Source organism: Diospyros lotus, chromosome 4, assembly GCF_014633365.1.
Source record: "Diospyros lotus cultivar Yz01 chromosome 4, ASM1463336v1, whole genome shotgun sequence".
In the NCBI taxonomy this organism is placed as follows: Eukaryota; Viridiplantae; Streptophyta; class Magnoliopsida; order Ericales; family Ebenaceae; genus Diospyros; species Diospyros lotus.
The window spans coordinates 9,510,059-9,530,165 of NC_068341.1; the positions used below are offsets into that span (position 1 = coordinate 9,510,059).

At 36.7% G+C, this 20,107-nt stretch overlaps 1 protein-coding gene across 2 annotated transcripts; it reads left to right on the forward strand.

Annotated features, from left to right (window-relative positions):
- Positions 1-10,390: 10,390 nt before the first annotated feature.
- Positions 10,391-14,247, forward strand: LOC127800138 (small nuclear ribonucleoprotein SmD3b-like). Of its 2 annotated transcripts, none has more exons than XM_052334584.1 (5): positions 10,391-10,650; positions 13,297-13,349; positions 13,459-13,525; positions 13,609-13,665; positions 13,880-14,247. In XM_052334584.1, exons 1-5 carry the CDS (start codon positions 10,492-10,494, stop codon positions 13,940-13,942), a joined length of 399 nt encoding a protein of 132 aa, XP_052190544.1. In that variant the 5' UTR covers positions 10,391-10,491; the 3' UTR covers positions 13,943-14,247. The 2 variants fall into 2 exon arrangements, with proteins under 2 accessions (XP_052190544.1, XP_052190545.1); XM_052334585.1 differs by having other exon boundaries at positions 13,616-13,665.
- Positions 14,248-20,107: the final 5,860 nt, after the last annotated feature.

Consider the following 20,107-nt stretch of genomic DNA (forward strand, 5'->3'; position numbering starts at 1 on the left):
TATAATCTTTAGAGATATAAATGATTAAAACAAAAAAACATGTCTAAAATCAATTCTATTTTAATTCAAAATAAATTTACTTTTTACATGAATAAGAGAAAACATTTATATCATAAAAATATTTTTGTTAATCATCAAAACTTAATTAATATGAGCAACTTAGCTCAACACTTTATAAAATATTTTCCTAATTATTAAAAAAAATAAATAAATACTTCAGTAAAACTATAAAATTAGATTCGAGCATGGTTTGTCAAAGTTAAAGAGAAAACTCGACACATGATAACATCCTCCCAACCATGTAACATCATGACTAACTCATAATTGTTGTACCATGAAAATCAAGAGATTTTTTGAAGAAAAATTAAAAGGCTCGCGGCAGTGTATCGTAAGCCCCATTGCAACAACAGCCTTGTCTTAAGGCAAAGGCTGCAAGGCCTTCTCCTTGCAACAAGGGCCACAAAGCCTTGTTGCAAGGCCAGCCCCCATTGCAGCAATAGTCTTGCCACAAGGCCAGCCTTGCAATGAATCCTTATTTGGGGTAATTTGGTTTTGCAGTTGCACGTCTTGTGCATGGCTCATCCAACAACTGACACGTGTCAACACCAGGAATCCTTGAGAAGCATGCCCTATAAATACCTAGCTACAAGACATTGAAAAGGGCTTTCTTCGATTTCAGTACAACTTTTGACTACATCTTTATTGTTTTAGTGAACAATTACCTGGATCTAGTATTGACTTAGGCATCAGAGGGTTGTCATGAGTGAGGATTCTTGCGAGCCTTCTAACTCATTTTTTGAGTATCAGCAGAGTAATCTCCTTGCGGTAAGATCTTTGTGGTGAGGAGGCTCGTGGCGAGGAGGTTTATGGCAAGATCCATGCAGCGAAGGTGCTTGCGGCGAAATCCTTAAGGCGAAAAGGCTTGTGGCGAGAAGGCTTGTGGCGGGATCCTTGTGGGGAGGAAGCTTACGGCGAGATCCTTGTGGTGAAAGGGCCTGTGATGAGGAGGCTTGTGGCGAATCCTTGTGGCGAAGGTGCTTGCGGTGAGACCCTTATGGCAAACTCCCATACGACAACATTTCTCATGGCAACCCCATTTTACAGGACACTGAGCTCCAGTAGGTCCCATATCATAAAATTTAATTGTTATATTTTGGTAATAACAATTTGGCGCCGTCTGTGGAAAAACAAACAAAAAGCCAAATTACGAATTATTACTAATGGCCAACACGAGAAGTAATTGCTGGACTCGCTCTTAAGGCGGGGAGTCTTACCCACCCCCGCGACATAGCCAACAGCCAACTAGAGCACATTTGCCTCCACAAGGCTCTCATCAACAAGGGAGTACACAACTAGCTCCTTTGAATCCTCAACAACAGGTGGACCAACTGTCACCCCTAGGCTTCCTTCATCCATTTGAAATTAATCAGCATAGGCATCCTGAACAACCAGGCACTTCACAACAGGCGCTTTCCATCGTTCCTTGGGAAGCTTATGAAGCTCTACGACAACAACATACAGAGGGAATGCATGCATTACGGGACATGGTGGCGATCCTCCAAAGTATGAATCCCCGCATAACGTTACCTGTAACACTAGTAGGGTTTGTACCAGAAATTGCTTCACCAAGGATGACCCAGCTAAGAGGTGATGAACTTAGTTCTTATAGAGAAGCTATACTTGATACTCAGTCTCGATCTTCTCCACACCAAGGAAATCAGTCAAAGCCTCTGTTAGATATGAGCCCTAAAGACCAATTCTAGTGACACAAAGGGATTCGATCTTGTAATTCTTTAAATATTATTTAAATGGCAAGTTTATGTTTTATTTAAATTGCAATATGATTTAAATTATAAAACATATATCCATTAGTATAATAAGGAGTGGATACCATTCTTAAGCGTTAAGAATACGAGTTACAGATAATCCACAGTTTGTTATACTATAAACATGTCCCTGGCCGTAGAATTCCTAATCTGGATAATAGAAACTCGTAAAGGCCAGCACATCGTCTTATTCCTTATTCAGTATGAGATACTGAAAGATAAGATTGGTGAGTCTCGTGCCATTCTGTATGAGATATAGAAGGAAGATGAGTGAGTGCTCGTTACAAGAACGAGTTCACTGAACAAGACTGTTAACATTAAATCACATTGGTTATTTCTCACGGGTCAATGATTTAATGTTAGCTGCGATTTTACAACTAGTCCTTAGACCTAAGATGACATGGATATTTGTGTATTGGTGAATTAGGATATCAACGATATTATGTGGTTGTTCTAATCAAGGATAATCATACGCATCTATGTGCTTGATTCAGTGATACATGAGGTATGTGTGCATCAGACATAGAATCTATCACCTCAAAATTTATAAGGAAGATATTCTATGCGATCCAGTAATCACTTGACAATAAATCCTTGGCCGAGGTAATATGACGATGGAATTTGTTTTATACGGGTTGTGTCATAATTAGTCAAGATTGATTTTTGTATTTGGTCATATGACGAGATTAAGAGATTCGACCTATTGACCATGATCTCATATCTTGTCGGGATATAAGATGATAAAAGGACCGAATTGCATGGTAACGTAGTAAAATGTTCACAATGCCCGTTTCACAATAAATTGGGTAATCATGACATATTGGTAGATGTCACTCATGATTTACGAGAACTAATTATTGATTTCTTGTTACCAATTTATTTGTGAACCCAGAAAATCACACCCAAAAGAAATCACTTTCAAAGAGAAAATAGATAAATTAGTAATTTTATAATTACTAATAATAGTACATTTATTTATAGGATAAATAAGAATAATTAAATAGTTATATTATGAATATAATTGTTTAATCATTAATTGGGCTGGGCCTTTTGCTAGTACATATTAGGCTTGGCCCAATAGCACTATTAGATTCAAGTTAACTTAAATGATTTGGGCTTGACCCAATTACATTAAATAGAATGGGCTTGAGAAGCTCAACCCATTTAATGTATATATAAGCTCTCAATCTCTTCATTTACTTCACTTGATGTCTTCTTAAATCACTTGAAGGTTAAGAGAGTTTTGAAGAAGTGTTCTTGAATCCAAAGAGGTAAGTTAGAAATTTTTGTGAAAAAATTCTTTACTTATCATTCTCTTTGAAATTCTTGGATAGAAGTGATTTCGGGTGGACCGACTCGGCATCCTACACTTGGAGGATTAAACGGTGGGAAACCTAACGGTGAAATTGGATTTCGTTAAAGAAGTAACATTTCGTTTTTGTTTCCAATTAGTTAAACATAATTTCTGAAAAAATAGGATACCTGCAAACTAAATTTTAATTTCCGCTGCACATATGATAAGATCTATATAATCCCAACAGTCACTACCACTAGGACGAGCACGAGAACAAAGTTATCAAAGAGGAAGACAAAGTCCTACCAGGGGTCCCATCCCAATGAATATATAAGTTGATAATCACACTACGACGAATATACAAGACACTATGAAAAGCGTGGCAGAAGAAATGTTGGAACAGAAGAAGTTGGTCCCGATTGCAAAGGAGCAGTCAAGAAGGAAGTCCCCCTTTACCGAAAATATATTAGGAAAATCTCTATTGAGAAAATTCAAAATGTCCTAGGTTCCCCTCTACAATGGCAAGGATAATCCTGATCTAGAACTACAAATCTCTAATGATGTTCCATTGGGGGGAGGGGATGACAAGATTATGTGTCGAGCATTTTCATTGACCTTGTCACAACATGCCCGAACTTGGTTCAATAGTCTATCAGAAGCATCCATCTCCTTATTTAGGTAGTTGCGAATGGAATTCATCAAAGCCTTCGTAATTAACACAATTGAAAGAGCAAGAATGCAACGCATCTCCTCAGTATCCGACAAGGGGGCAAAGAGACCCTTCGCCAATTTGTGGACAGATTTCGTAACACCACACTAGAAATTCGTGATTGCCAGTGGAAATGGCGGTATCAGCAATGTTACAAGGAACACGTCTAACTTCCCTGCATGAGTTACTATCTCTAGACTCGCCAAACTCCTTAGCAGATCTGTTTGTCAGGGCAAATAAATACATACTCCATGCGGAGGTCATGCAAATTGTGAGGATAGAGAGCGAAAGAGAAAAGAACAAGACACTGAAGAAGACATTAGGCAAAGGCAGGAGAATGTCAGAAGGCTAGACGTGGACGCACCCCAATTCAATCATTATGCTCGACTCCTTCAACGAAGATTAGCCATCCTAGCGACTATAGAGGGGACGGGGCTGATCAGGCTCCCAAAAAGGGTTGATTGGCTAACGGGAAGGAAGCAGAACGAATACTGCCAATATTATCAAGCTCATGGCCATGCCACCGATCTATGCCGCAAGTTAAAAGATAAAATTGAGAAGCTCATTCAAGAAGGGCACTTGTAGAGGTATGTGTGAGAAGATTAGGAAAATGATAGGAAACCACGAAGAAGAGGAGACAAGCTCGAACGACAAGAGACATGCAACCACGGGCAGCAAGAGAGAATGAGAGACCATGTGCAGAATCCCTTGGATAATGAACCGACTCAATAGGCCATACACGTCATCTCGGGTGGTGAAACTTTAGTTGGAGACAACTCTTCTTCTCGGAAGGCCTATGCCCCCCTAGCCTACCAAGTCAACTATGTGGGGGAGATCAAGGAAAATGAAGATCCCATTACCTTTACGCCTAATGACCAGGGGGATGTAATTCTCCCACATGATGATCCGATGGTAATTTCAGTTGTCATCGCCAAGCATCCAATCGGAAGAGTCCTAATAGACAGTGGTAGTTCTGTCAGCCTAATCTATTGGAATTGCTTTGAGCATATGAGTATTGCCCACAACCAACTCAAATGAGTTTCCTTACCCCTATATAGTTGCACTGGAGAGACATTTCTAGTGGTGGGATCGATTCGACTGCCAATCACAATGGGGTCTGGACCTCAAAACATAACGCGACATACCAACTTCATGGTAGTCAAGACCATCTCGTCGGCATACAATGCAATCATAGGTTGCCCCTTACTCAATGACATTAAGGCCATAGTCTCCTCATACTATCTATTGATGAAGTTTTCTATCCCTTTGGGCATAGGGTAAGTTCAGGGAGACCAGCGGCAGGCACGCACTTATTACATATCGTCCACAAAGGGAAAGAAGAGCGAAGAGACTTCCGCCATTGTTGAACCAACCGCATAGGGTTGATAGACAAAATTTAAAAATGGTAATGTTTTTTCATTTTGAGTGAGCACGCTTTAAATTTACACAACAATGTAAGCCCCCGGTGACATTTTGGACCTAGGCATGTGTAACCGGGCCATGTAAAAAAAAAGATATGCTTATACTCTTTAATGCAATACATCTCTACTTTATGTGCATTCTCTAATATGTTTTCCAGGGCCTAGGAACAATCTCCTCGTCAAAATGATTGGCCCGTTGTCTTACCTAACGGGATAACACGGTTCGCACAATCGCTTCCTCAAAATGATTAGCCCATTGTCCTGCCTAACGGCTTGGTAACGCGGTTCTCACAATATCTTCCTCAAAACGATTGGCCCGTTATCTCGCCTAACGGCCCGACAACGCGGTTCACACAATCCCTTTGTAAAAAACGATTAGCCTGTTGAGATGAATTCTTGTTTGGGGCAATCTGGTTTTGCAGTCGCACGCCTCGTGCATTGCCCATCCAATAAATGACACGTGTCAACACCAGGAATCCTTGAGAAGCGCGCCCTATAAATACCTATCTATAGGACATTGAAAATGGCTATCTCCGATTTTGGTACAACTTTTGACTTCATCTTTACTGTTTTGGTGAACAATTACCCGGATCTAGTATTGACTTAGGCCTCAAAGGGTTGTCGCGGGCGAGGATTCCCATGAGCCTTCTAACCCATTTTTTGAGTATCAACAGAATAATATCCTTGCAGCGAGATCCTTGTGGCGAAGGTGTTTGCGGCAAGATCCTTGTGGAAAAAAGGCTTGCGACGAAGAGGCTTGTGGTGGGATTCTTGCGGCGAAGAGGCTTGTGGCGAGATCCTTGCGGCGAGATTCTTGTGGCGAGGAAGCTTGCGGTGAGATCCTTGTGGCCAGATCCTTGCGGCGAAGGTGCTTGCAGCGAGATCCTTGTGGCAAAAAGGCTTGTGGTGAGGAGGCTTGTGCCAAATCCTTGTGGTGAAGGTGCTTGCGGCGAGACCCTTGTGGCAAACTCCCCTATGACAACATTTCTCGCTATAACCTCATTTTACAAGACACCGAGCTTTAGTAGATCCCACATCATAAAATTTAATTGTTATATTTTGATAACAACAATAATTTTGTATGTGATCACAAGAGGATTTATTGTCTGGTTTCTAGGAGATTGAAATTGGTTTACAGTCTCTGAGAAACTGGAATCTTTTTGAGATTATTAACAATGTTCGAGAGACTTGATCTTCAAGAGTACTACTGTGTTTGGAAATCATACTCTCTGCTCTTGGTTTTTGAATTTTTTGATATGTTAGTGAATTTTTGTGTATGATGCTTCAAAAGTAATTATTAATTTATTAGTGTACAGTAAAGGGGAAGGCATGTGTAATTAATAATAGAGTAATTCTATTTATCTAGGTTAGAAATTTAGTCTAGGTGACATCTTTTTATTAGAGCAACTCCAACAAGAGTTGCCATTTGAGGTGTTATCCCAGTAATTGCCGAAATGGCACCCTAAAATAGAAAATTTTCACTCCAATGGGAGTGACATATAGAGCTTCAAAAGGGAAACAATCCTGTTGCGGTGCAATTTTTACAACTCCCGAAGAGAGAAAAATGGAGGTTGCATTTGCTAACAGTAAAAAATCCAACGACCATATTTTACATTCTATATATACATATATTTACCTGAAACAGGGGAGGCGAGACAGAGTAAGAGAGAACCAGAGGTACTGACCAGCGAGGTAGCAAGCGATGAAGGGTCGGAGCCGATGAGGGCGATGAAGGGCCGGAGTCTATGAGGGTGAGGCCTAGGCCAAGGCGGTTAGTGACGAAGCGAGAAGAAGGCGAGGGAGAGCAGCACCAAGCAAGAAGGAGACGACGACCTATGAGGGTGAGGGAGAGACAGCGACTGGCGAGGGCAAGACGACGAGGCGGCAACCAACAAGTGCGAGGGACGATCGATGAGGCTGAGTTGTGAGGGTGAGCCGTGAGGAGCAGGAGGCAAGAGAGGCGTAGATAAGAGAATGAAGGTTCTGGAGGTGGAGGTGGAGGTGGAGGTGGAGGTATGTATGTATTATATATATAATTGTTTTTATTTTAGTTAATCAATTATTAATTATATATAAAAATATTTTTATTTTAGTTAATTGTTAGAATTTAAATTAATCATTAGAATTTATTTTAATTTATTATTTTATGCTCATTCTTTAAATTGATTATTTTTTTTGGTTTTTTAAGATGGATTCGCAATTTGACAGTTCTTTCACTGATTTGCTTATGAGTAACACCAATTTATATGATGATACTATGCTGCCCAATCCTGCAGTATTGGTGCCAGTACAAGATGAAGCTGTTTCAAGAGTGAGAAAATCGCAAAGGACAAAGAACTTATCTCAAGAAGAAGATAAATTAATTATGTCTGCGTGGCTTAACACGAGTAAAGATACAATTACTGGAAATGAACAATAAGGCGGTGTTTTTTAGCATAAAATATTGAAATACGTAGAACTTCATGGAGGCAATTAAGAAGAGTATTCGCAAGTTTCTATTAAAAGTCGTTGGATTGATATAAATGTAAAATGTGTCAAATTTGTTGGTTTTTATAGTCAAATTGAAAGACTACGACAAAGTGGACACATCTAGTAAAATAATGTAATAATTGAGCTTTTTTAGATAGATACTACTATGATTTAATATTTGAACTATTGACTGAATGATTTCATATGCTTTTCAAATTGATGAAACAAAAGAAATGTTTGCTAAGATCATTGGAAGACCATTTCAATACGACCATTGTCAGAATATATTAAAAATGGACTGATAATCTCACTAGCAATAAGAGAGTAACAACCCATTCAAGTGGTAGTCCTGCTAAATCAAATTATGTTGAATCTTGTTATTCAACTCCACATTTAGGGGATGATACTGTCCACTCCCAACCTCAATAGGCCATTGGGCAGAAAAGCTTTGAAGAAACAACTTAAAAACAAAGAGAAGCAATTTGGGGCTGAAGATATACTAGATTATCACCACTGGAATCAAATAATGGAAGTGGAACGCCAAAAATTGGAACGGCGTGAGAAAGTGTTTGCTTAATAGGAGATAGCATTGGAGCAACATCGTAAACAGTTAGAAATTAAAGAAATGCAATTAGAAGTTGAAAAATGGAAGATAGAAGTTAAAGAAAGGAATAATGAATGGAAAACTAAAATGAAGATCATGAAAACTAACACTACTTGTATGGACCCAATTTTTGCAACATATTGGAATAACTTGAAGATGGAGATTATGAAAAAATGGGGTTTAACTTTTTAGTCATTATTTATTATGTTGTTATTATTCATAAAAAACTATGTAACTTGAAATTGAAATTGGAGTTTGATTGCTATTAAAGTAATTGTAAAATTGAAATACAACTTGAAATTGAAATTGGAATTGAAAATACAACTTGAAATTAAAATTGGAATTAAAAAATACAACTTGAAATTAAAATTGAGAAAATTATTATTTGCCATGGCGTTCCCACAAATGTTCGATAAGATCTGATTGTAGTTGAGAATGAATCTCACTGTCCTTAATCTAACAATGGGTTTGCATGAAGTCTTCCAATTCTGGTATATATGCATGCGACACTTTTACAGGCAGATCTGCATCGTTTCCATCAAAGTCATTGTTACCAATATCTTTTTCATCCTCAATGACCATGTTATGCATTATTATGCACGCTTTCATAATATTTGCAAGTGTTTCTTTATCCCAAAAGTGTATTGGTCCACGCACGATTGTAAAATGGGTTTGAAGTACCCCAAATGCTCGCTCTATATCTTTTCTTGTCGACTCTTGTACTTTAGCAAAATATTTTTTCTTCAAACCTCGTGGGCAAGGAATTGTTTTTACAAATGTCGACCAGTTTGGATAAATACCATCTGCTAGATAATATCCCATTGTATACTCATGGCCATTAATTGTATAATTTATTGGAGGAGCATGACCATTAGCTAATAATGCAAAAACATGGGACCTATCTAGAACATTTATGTTATTCAGCGAATCAGGAAACCCAAAGAATGCATGCCATATCCAAAGATCTTGATAAGCCATAACTTCCAAAATGATTGTTGGTTCCTGACAATGACTAGTATACATACCTTGCCATGCGGTTGAATAATTTTTTCACTTCCAATGCATACAATCAATACTCCTTAACATGCCAGGAAAGTCACGTTGTTCACCTATTTGTAGCAATCGAGTAATATCGCTATTGTTTAGTGGCCTCAAGTAATGGTCATCAAACTCTGTAATAACAGCTTTCACAAACCTTCTTAGACTATGTATGACAGTACTTTCTCCAATTCTGATGTATTCATCCATAAAATTTGCTAGTGTTCCATATGCAAGAATTCTATAAGCAGTTGTTATATTCTGAAAGGATGACAAATCAAGAACTCCAACGGCATCTGTTGTTTGGATGAAGTATGGATCGTGTTGTTCAACCTCATTTGCAATTCGGAGAAAAAGATGACTACTTATTCGAAATCTCATTCGAAAAAAACCTTCATATACACAAGGGGTAGCAAAATAGTCGCAGTAGAGTTTTTCGTGGCCTTCAACTCTACCATGATTAATTGTTTTATGGCTTGGAACGGAACCATGATGCCTTCTTACTCGTCCATAACTAGACCCTTCTAACCTTCTAGTTGAACCATACAATGTATCTAATTGATTATCATCTTCTTCCTCAATATTGAAGATTCCTTCTAAAATATTAGAATAACGATTCATATAGATGGATGAATGAAAATATGAGAGAATAAATGATTTTATAGAGAAAATGTAATATTGATGGATGAAAACATGAGAAAAATTATCATATTTATACATGAATTTGAAATTTTTGAATTTTTATTTTGATGATTAAATTTTAAAATTTTAACATTGATGGTTGAATTTTGAAATTTGAAATTTAAAATTTTAATTATATTTTTTAATAAAAAATATTAAAATGACACCTCTATTTGTAACCTACCTAGCAAATATAAAATTCAAAAATGCCATAACACTATTTAAGATTACAAATTAATAATTTAACACCCAAAAATTAGAAGAAGATGCTCTTAGAAAATAAAAAACTACACAAAAAACATAAATACTTATACCTTTTGATTGTTCAATAAGAATGTGCAATGCCCCTGGTGTTTTCAAAGTTGATCGGCGGGGCAGGGGTTAGGGTTTTGTAACAGGTGGAAGAAGAGGAAGGAAGCTTCAAAGAGGTATTAGAAGTAGTAGTAGGAATGAGCAGGACCTTGGGAATACCGGTGAAGCTTCTACATGAGGCCACCGGCCACGTAGTCACCGTCGAAATTAAGAGCGGCGAGCTCTACCGAGGGAATATGGTCGAATGCGAGGACAACTGGAATTGCCAACTCGAGAACATCGCCTTCACTGCTAAGGTACCACTATTACTACTGGTAGAAGTCTACTTACTTCTTTGGACATTTATATTTGCTTTGCTTTCCGAGGAAATTTAATTACTTGACTGTATGTTGAATTATCGTTTGTTATTTGTTCAATTCATTAAGTTGAAGTACTTCAAGTTTTTTCTTCATATCTTTTTTTGGTTAATGGGGAGGTTTGGTTGCTCCTAATCTTCAATTAAATTTAACTATGCGTACCTCTTGGGTGTGCCTTCATTAGTCATTAGACTCTGTCTTTTCAGATCTTGTACAGGCTAACTGATCTGAGAGCTTAAAGTTTATGATTTAGATTGTTATAATTGATAATTCATGTCTCTTGTCGAGCTTAGATATGGGAAGCTATTATTTGGTATGCAGACGGTTATTCATATGAGGTGGAAAAGGAAATACGGTAAATGAGGCTTAACAGTTTTAGTGCCAGAGTTAGCGTCTATGAACCTGGCAACGATCTTCTGCTATAGCTTGAAAAGACATGCTTATAGAATGAAAGGGAACACGTCGGAACCGGAGGAGAACATGGCAGCAGGGTTTAATTTTGTTATTTCAGGTCCCCATGTTTTTTATTTCAATCAAACCCTTTCCCCAATTTTGAGGTCAATGTCGTTACCAATCTTATTTAAGCTACCTTGTTATTAATAAATCTTGACCATTATTGAGTTTGGTTTTGGTTTATTTTCTGTCTCTACTTTTCTTAATTATTGTCAAAACATGGAGAGGCTTCTATTAAATGTTCAGAACCAAACCGTTTAACCCCAAACCCTTAACCAGTTTGTAATGGATACCAGAAGTCACACACAGATAATATTCACATAAAATGTGAGAGAGAAAGACGGGGAAGGAGGGAAATTGGGAACTGCTCCACAGAGATTGTTATAAGACAAGTTCCTAAATGTTCAAATAACGTTTTCACAAATACCAGATTAATCAATTAGATGTTTTCAGCCAAAAACTTTGATTCAGAAAAGCAATGAGGGAAAACTGCAGATGTTCAAGTTGAGGGAGTTTGGTAAAAAAAAAATGAAGGAATAGCCCTAGCTATTGTAGTTCAGCTTCCTACTCATATTACATGACAAAAACAACACAGTTAATGAATATACAGTAAAAGACTAGAAACAGAGTACTCAACAGAAAAAGGAAAATCTGTGTTTTGGCACATGACCAGAGAATGGTGATAGGATAAATCCAACATCTAAAGGTTTGGTCTGCAACAAAATTTCTTCAGAGATGTTATTTCGCAGGCCCAAACTCAGTTTTAATGGGAAACCTTAACTGGTTTGAGCCTGGAGATCAAATGGAAAATTTCTTCATGTTTTGATAATGATATAAAGGGAGTAGAGAGATTAAGTAAGAAAAGTAGTGAGAGAAAGTAAACCAAACCCAAACTCAACAATGGTTAAGAGTTTTTAAAAACGATGTCATTTAAATAAGATTTGCAATGACATTAACCTCCAGATTGATGAAATGGGTTGATTGAAAGTATCAATAAATAAATAAAGCACACGGATCTGAAATAACAAACTTAAACCCATAGTTGTCAAAAGCTCAAGGCGCACATTTATTAGATAGCTAATAGGGTGTTTTTATGGTTTTGTTCCTTCTTTTAATTCTTTTCCCTAGTTATTACTAGTTAGGTTTTAACAAGTCCATTAAAAATAAAAGCAACACAAATTATAACATAGGGCAAAAGGTGTGCATCTTGCTCCTTATGGTGACATACTTGTCTTGGAACCTAGGTGTGTGCCTCATATAGTGAGGCACCCTCAACTGAACCTTGTGCCTAGGTGTGCCTAAGCATACCTCGGCATGCTTCTGACCACTATGCTTAAACCACATGAGGTGTTTGTAAAAATGACCTGAATTACAAGGAGTTTGATTGTAATTTACCCTATTAAAGAGCACCACTAACCCAACATTAAGATACAATTAGATATTTATATGTGGATAATATATGAAATATTCATATTGAAATACCTGTAATCCAACTTAAAAATATGAGAGAATCTATATTACTAATCATATAAATATCACTCAACATAAACAAAGGCATTGCCAGTGCACAAGGCTTACTGCTTTTGTTAGAATTGGGGAGGATCTTTTTTATACTTAGATTTATCTTTACTTTGTACATAGGTTGTTTTCATAACTCAGATCCATAACCTTCCAATTACAAAGGGGCAATCTTGCCATTATAAATTAAATATTATTGAGAATACAGGAGAAAAATTAACTTTGTTTTGGAGTTATAATTAGGCTTAATTTGTGTTTCTTTGTATATCCAAAACTTTATGGACACATATCTATCAATGTCCTACAAGTGTCTAAAAATGGAGATTGTAATAAAAGATTATAACATGCAATTTAGCTGTCCAACAATTATCCCAACATGTCTGATATGTTTGTCAAACATGGGTGCAATGCCCAAAATTAAGCATCCGTGCTTCTTTGGTTGTCCCTTTCTTATTTAATGTGTTTCGTTCATCACTGCAGAATTAATGACTGTCCATTTTGTTCAATTTCAAGTATCGTCATTCCTCTTATTTTTGGATGATTGGAATTATTTTCATCCCATCTGTGTTTTGACTTGGGGTTTCTAATAGTGGCCAAATTCTTAATATTTTGTAGGATGGGAAGGTCTCTCAACTTGAGCATGTTTTCATCCGAGGTAGCAAAGTCAGGTACTGTCTTCTAATCTTGATTTTGGTAGTTTGCTTGCTCACAATTTAATTTCTTTTGAGTTGTTCTGCTAATAGCCATATTTTTGGAATAAACCTGGATTCCACTCAGGTTTATGGTGATTCCAGACATGCTGAAGAATGCTCCAATGTTCAAACGGTTGGAGTCCAGGATCAAGGTGCCTATTCTGATATATGTTTTTCTCTCGTAATAGTAAAATTCCTTTAGTTTTTGTGTTTCATTTTGCTTACCTTCTTGAAGGGCAAAGGCTCATCCATTGGAGTTGGCCGTGGTCGTGCTGTTGCAATGCGCGCTAGAGTAAGTTTCTCTTTTGTAATTGAATTGAAAGTGTAATGTTATGAGTGCTGTAGTTAATTTACATGGAGAGGCAACCGTATATGGCTTTGACGCGATACATTTAAATATAACTGCCAAACTGAATTTAGGACGTTCAAACTGCAGTCTGTCTAACAAATTGTTGAATCCTTCCTTAATGGGTCCCGCCTTACTATCGAACTGGTTCACTATGCAGGCTCAGGTTGCTGGGCGTGGAGCTGCACCTGGTAGGGGCGTCATGCCCTCTATAAGGAGGTAATTCATTCCGGCATCTCATTATTATTCGGCTCTGAAGTATACACATTGGTGTAACCATTTGAGTGATGGCTTCAGCTAAACCCCTGCTTCATAACCCAGAAATTGATGTAAAATGATAAATTGTCAGTTTTGGACCTTCGTGTGTGTTTGTGAGTTATATGTACCGGTCATATCATTGACAAATTCAACTCTATTTATTAATACCGGCGTTCGTAAACTGTTGTACTTAGTCCAGAATTGGCTGTATTAAGCACTGATTTTGGCATTAACCGACCTATAAACTCATAAAAACAGCTCTGCTTCCTTGTGCTGGCATGGCAATAACCATTCGTGGTGGCTTGCCTGTCTTGTCTCAGAAATTTAGTTTCATCTGCAGAGGCTAAATTTTTTTTTTTTTTGGGGGGGGGGGGGCATGACGACGCGGATGCAAAAGCACGTCCATGGTGAGATGATATTGAGGTGAGCCTTTGTAAGATAAAACCAGGTTTTGCTGCTTTTTCTTTCCCTTTTTGTTTTCCTATATCTTTTTCTGATGTTGCATTATAGTCCTAGAAAATATTGAAAAATGCAAAAGATGTAATGGAGGGGAATATGAAGAAAAGTACATAAACCAACAACTAGGTGATTGATCGAAGGACCTAATCCAGAACAAATATTTGAACCGCAATTTGGTCATAATGAATCGAAATAATAAATTAATTTGTTGGCTAATAGAGATGGCAATTTGGTCCATCCTTGACCCCGTTGATGATATTTCGTTGAATTAGTTTTATTATAGATGGAGATGGAACTTAAAATTTTGGGTTTTGATTGGTTGAGAATCGACTACTTGTGGGGCAGTGAATTCACCACCCACGTCTGATCTAGCTAGCTAGGTACAGTATGCTTTGCTTTACTACGCCCCACGGGACACCAATGCTACAACTTTTTACATCCATGCCCTCACCTCCTCGCTATAATCGTCGTTCACTTCGACAGAGTTATGGCGTGCAAGATACTTTTAAGACAGATTTTAATCATCTCGTGTTGGCTTTAGACGAGGTAAAGAGCCAATTTTAGTTCTCCACGCACACTTGCTCTTTCTTTTTTTCCAAGTTTTTTCACCCACCTGTAATTTCTTCTAACTTAAGACCATCGAAAGCCAACCCCAGAAAATGTGACTAGGCTTTGGGTCAACAATGGACCGGCAAACCTCTGTTTTTACCCTTAAACATTCAGCTGAGTTAAATATTACGTGACATTTGTTGTGTCTTGCACATTCCTTACTTTTTATGCTGAAACATAGACAAAATTGAAGTATTCATAATTAATAGTTACAAATGACGTTGATAAGACAGGCATGATCAAGATGGCAAGGACAATGGGTTGAGTGCCAAATTTCCGAATCAATAATAACCCAAGGTTATTTATCTACGCACACCCTTTCTATTTTCTATTTTTTGAACTTACAACCTCTTCTCACTTAACCATCTAAAAACAATATCAAAAAATCCTAGCTCCCACTTGGAGCTGTTATACGCCATTTCCGCTTCACTGTTCCTGGGTCGGGCTCAGTCCAATAGGCCGACTCAATCACACAGAACTCAGAAACTCCAGGTGACCTCGTCAAAGGAAGTCCATACACTATCGAAACCCGAAGCCCGTAAAGCAAGCACCTTGCGAGCTCTTGGTAAAGCCCCCTAGCGAGCTCTCAACGATCGACTAACGAACTCCCAATAAAACTCTTAGTTCGTTGGATCGCCTAGGTCGTTGGCCTAAGACCGCCAGCTCGCATAAGTGGTAAAGTTGCCGAGTAGTCAGAGATAGGGACTATTCACTTTATCTGCAACAGCCCATGCCCCTCGTAATGAGGATCCTACTCTCGATTTTGTGTAGATGATAAGGCTTGTTTGTTCCCCATTATGTAATCATTGTATTTCTATATATTATCTAAATTGTAAAGGTCCCTCGGTATAAATAAGAATCAGAGATATCATGAGGAATAGGGACAGAGAGAATAATGAGACACTGCCATTCTGAGAAAATAATTAGAGTGCGGTCGTGGAGTAGACATCGTTCTGGCCAAATCAGGTAAAAATTCTGGTATTGACTCACGTCTAAAACCTTTGTATTCTTCTTCTTAGCACTTTGGACTTACTCACTGCGGTTCAAAACGAATCAGGATCGGTTGAAATTGAAAGTCGACAGAGCCTATTCCGTCATAATCAGAGTATTGCTCTGAGATCGAAATTAAGAGTTATCAGATTTTCTGATTTAATTTTTTCATCATACTTTGGAACCAATAGGTGAGGGCGTTGGGACGGTATTAAAAAAAAAAAAAAAAATTCTAGGCAACACTTGACTCTAATATATATATATATATATATATATTCTACTAAAAGGTTCGTGTATTTGTTTTTAATAAATGACATTAATAATGACAAATGACCTGTTTATGACAAATGGCATTAATTTCTTATTTTAATTTTTTTTTTTTTTTTTTTTCAAAATCTTAAAACCATATGTTCTTATTACCCTTTCATCGTCTTCTAACTTTTTATCAGTTCTCCTCCTCTCAACTACATCTTCTGAACCTTTTGTCTTTGGTGTGAACTACTCTTAATTTTAACTTTTTATTTTAATTCTCTTTTTTTATTTTATTTTTTTCAAAATCTTGAAATCAGATTTTGTTACTACTCTTTTGTCTTCTTTGAAGTTTTATCAGTTCTCCTTTCAACTATCCGTTTCTCAAACCCTTCGTCTTTGCTCTGCGCACTCTTGGTTTCAACTTTCTATTTCCATTCTTTTCCTTTTTCCAAAATTTTGAAGTCATATGTTCTCAGTGTTATTCCATCTTCTTTTAAATATTGTCAGTTATTATCTTATGTTTTCAGCCAACCTTATGAAAAAGAATCTTTGCCTACGAGTACTCTTGGTGAAAACACTTCAAAGGTTTGATTTGTGTCTCTCTTTCTTTTTTTTTTCATGTGAACTGTTTTATGTTATATTTATTTTGTTTATAATTTATTACCCTTCCTATTATATATATATATATATATCAGTTCTCATCTTTTTTTTTTCCCTCAAATTTTGTAGTTATGAAAGTTTAGCATTTTTTTTTGTTGTTGCTTTTTTGTAAGAACTAATGAAAGTCAACGTGACAAAATCATTTCCAGAAATCAATGCTTTGAGGATGAAAATAACCGAACTATCATATCAAATTAAAGAGAAAAATCACATTCTTAAGTATTTAGAAGAGATTTGTCAAAAGATAAAATTTATATTTTCAATCTGCATGTCTATTTTTTTAAAATATTATATCATGAAAGAATTGATACCATTACTACATATTATGTTTTATGGATGACGACCCTCATCAATTGTGGACATCCAAATGTTTATTTGGATAGTGGCGAACCTGAGATTTTGGGGCCTTGAAGCAAAATGTAAAAATGGGCCCCAAATCGCAGCAACTAATCGCTAAAATTTGAAGGCTTGAACTTGAAGGCTGAAGCAAATTTGAAGCAGATCTAAAATTTGAAGCAGATCTGAAATTTGAAGGCTTGAAGCAGATGTAGATCTAGCCGACGAGGGCGAGCGACGGAGGGAGAGAGAGAGACAGTGCGACGAAGCCATGGAGTGAGAAAGAGGTAGTGAGCAATGGAGAGAGAGCCACCACCACCGTCCACGAGGGCGACCGAGTAGTGAAAAGCGAGAGAGCGAATGGCGACAGAGTAGCGAGATGAGAGAGAGGCAGCGAGTGACGGTTCGACGGAGCAGCGAAAGGGGAGAGCAAGGGTGAGCCACCGATGGCGAGGACGAAGGCGAAGCCAGGAGTGACAGACGAAGCAAGAGAGGCAGCGAAAGCGAGAGAGGGAGAAGAGCAGGGTGAAGCTTTGCAGAGGGGGATGAGAGGGGGTGGGTGGGTGGGCCTGGCAGTGGGCCCTTACAAGAGGGAGGTTTAGGCCCCTAAATAGTTAATAAATAGTTAATTTTTCATGGGTCTTGAGGCGGTTACCTCATGGGCCTTATGGAAGGTCCAGCCTTGGATAGTGGGGTAAACATTTGTAAGGAACTTCCATTAGAAGTTTGGAATTATGGGAAGGAAATATAGGTTACACTTGAGCCTGTTTGATTGGTCATATTTTTTATGAAAAATGACAACTTTTCATGTAAATTCTAGTTTTGGTGGTGTTTGATTAGTTATATTTTTCAGATAATTCAAAATTTCACTTTTGGTCACGCAATGGCTTATTCTCACTTTTGTTGGAAAACAAATTCTCAAGGGAGGGACTTGGAAAATAAATTCCAAGGAATTGGAAAAGAAGAAGAAGAGCGAAAGTGCGAAGGAGAAGAACGGTCGGCGGTTGCGAGGAGGAGAGGAAGTGTAGCCGGTGGTCGCAAGGAATGAGAGGCAACGACGAATTGAGTAAGCGAGAGGGCGAGTGAGAGTGATGGTGAGCAACTGAGGAGTGAACGAGGATGGTGGCAACGACAGCCAGTGACGACGGCGATGGCAGCAGGGACTCCTTCATCCTCAAGCTGGGTGTATGTATACATGTATATATATTTGATTTTTTTGAATATTTTGTATAGTATATTTGATTTATTTTTAGATAATTTCTTGGAATTCAAATACTAAAAGTTGAAAAAATATTACAATTTTTAGATAGAAAATTAAGTCAATCAAATATCTTCAATTGACATTTTTTTTGAAATTTAATTTTAAGCAATTTAACTGTCTAAAAAATATTTTCTATCTATACAAATTTTATAATTGCAATCAAACGCACGGATCTTAGATGCGTAGTATTTTCAGCCATTGAAAATCAGATACAAGAGGAAGAACTTACTGAATAAGGGCACTATATACCCAATTAAATCTATCTTAGTTAATAATTTTTTATTTAATTTTTTTTATTAAGATTTGTTTAGAAAATTGTTGTTTTTTTTATTTTTTTGAACTGAGATCCTAGTAGTTTGTTTAGTTGTTTATTTGAATAATTTATTTTTCGTATTTTGCATATGGGGATGTTCAAGAACCATATTTTGGACTTGAAAAGGAGAAAGAAATTGAAGGAAAGAATTGGCAACAAAATTGGACGAGAAAGTTAAAAGAGTTGTAAGAATTTTGTTTTAAATTACTTATAGTTCTATAATTCACAAAGAATGTTTTTATATTGTTTATTTGAATGATAAATAATTTAAATTTTGTAATTTGCTACTTTTAGGTGAAGATGATTTTGTTACAATGTAGGTAAAAAGTAAACGAATATCGAAATTGGTCATTTAAATGCTAAAGTTGCTTAAATTGTGAAACTGGGCTCAGAAGTTCACTTTACTAATGAAAGATCTGTTAATTGACTAAACTATATTAGGTTGTTCTTGATTTAAGGATATGATTTTGAAGATGTTAGTATTTTTGTAGTAAAGCCTGTGACCTCACCTCATTTGTGGTAATCAAATGATGTTTATTTTGTTAATTTTCATTAACTACGATTGTCTTTGAATATTTAGTATGAAATATGTCATTAGCTGTGTTCTTTGAATACTCAAAATATTTTTTGTTTGTTTAAATATAATTATCCTTTTTATTTGATAGTATAATAAGTAAACTACCTTGTCAATAGTTTGATAAATTATTATGTTAAAGAATTATTATATACAATAGTGTGATGAATACCTTAACTAACTCTTAATCATAAAAAATAAAAATAAAAATTTGAATTTGAATTTGAATTTGATTTTTTCTTCTTGTTTTAGTAGGAGGTAGTTCTTTTATTTATTAAGCTATTAAAGAATTTAATTGTCGAGTAATAAAATAATAAAATCAATGAAATTGTTATAATGCTTAGTTATACTGATAATACAACACAACAAAAATAAACATAAAACATTAAAAAATGATAAACAAATGATAAGTTGTATTCAAGCTATCAAACATTTAGTCCTTAATAAAAAGTAGTCTAACAAAAATTGATATTCATAATAATTGATAAAAATTATTGTCAACGTTCGGAGTTGGTCGACTCTAATTCGTAGACTCGCAATGAGAGAATGAGTACAAATGCAAAGATGATGAACAAAATAAAACCAATCACAAATCGTACGCATGGAAGTTTTTTACGTGGTTCAATCAGAATGATACTTAGTCCACAACTGTTCTCTAGTTATTCTGGCAGAACAA

Bases quoted from the DNA above. Each gene is read 5' to 3' on its own strand.
- LOC127800138 (XM_052334584.1), top strand. From the start codon at position 10,492: ATGAGCAGGACCTTGGGAATACCGGTGAAGCTTCTACATGAGGCCACC. The intron at 10,651-13,296 runs GTACCACTATTA...AATATTTTGTAG, and splicing joins ACATCGCCTTCACTGCTAAG to GATGGGAAGGTCTCTCAACT. The intron at 13,666-13,879 runs GTAAGTTTCTCT...TTCACTATGCAG, and splicing joins CTGTTGCAATGCGCGCTAGA to GCTCAGGTTGCTGGGCGTGG.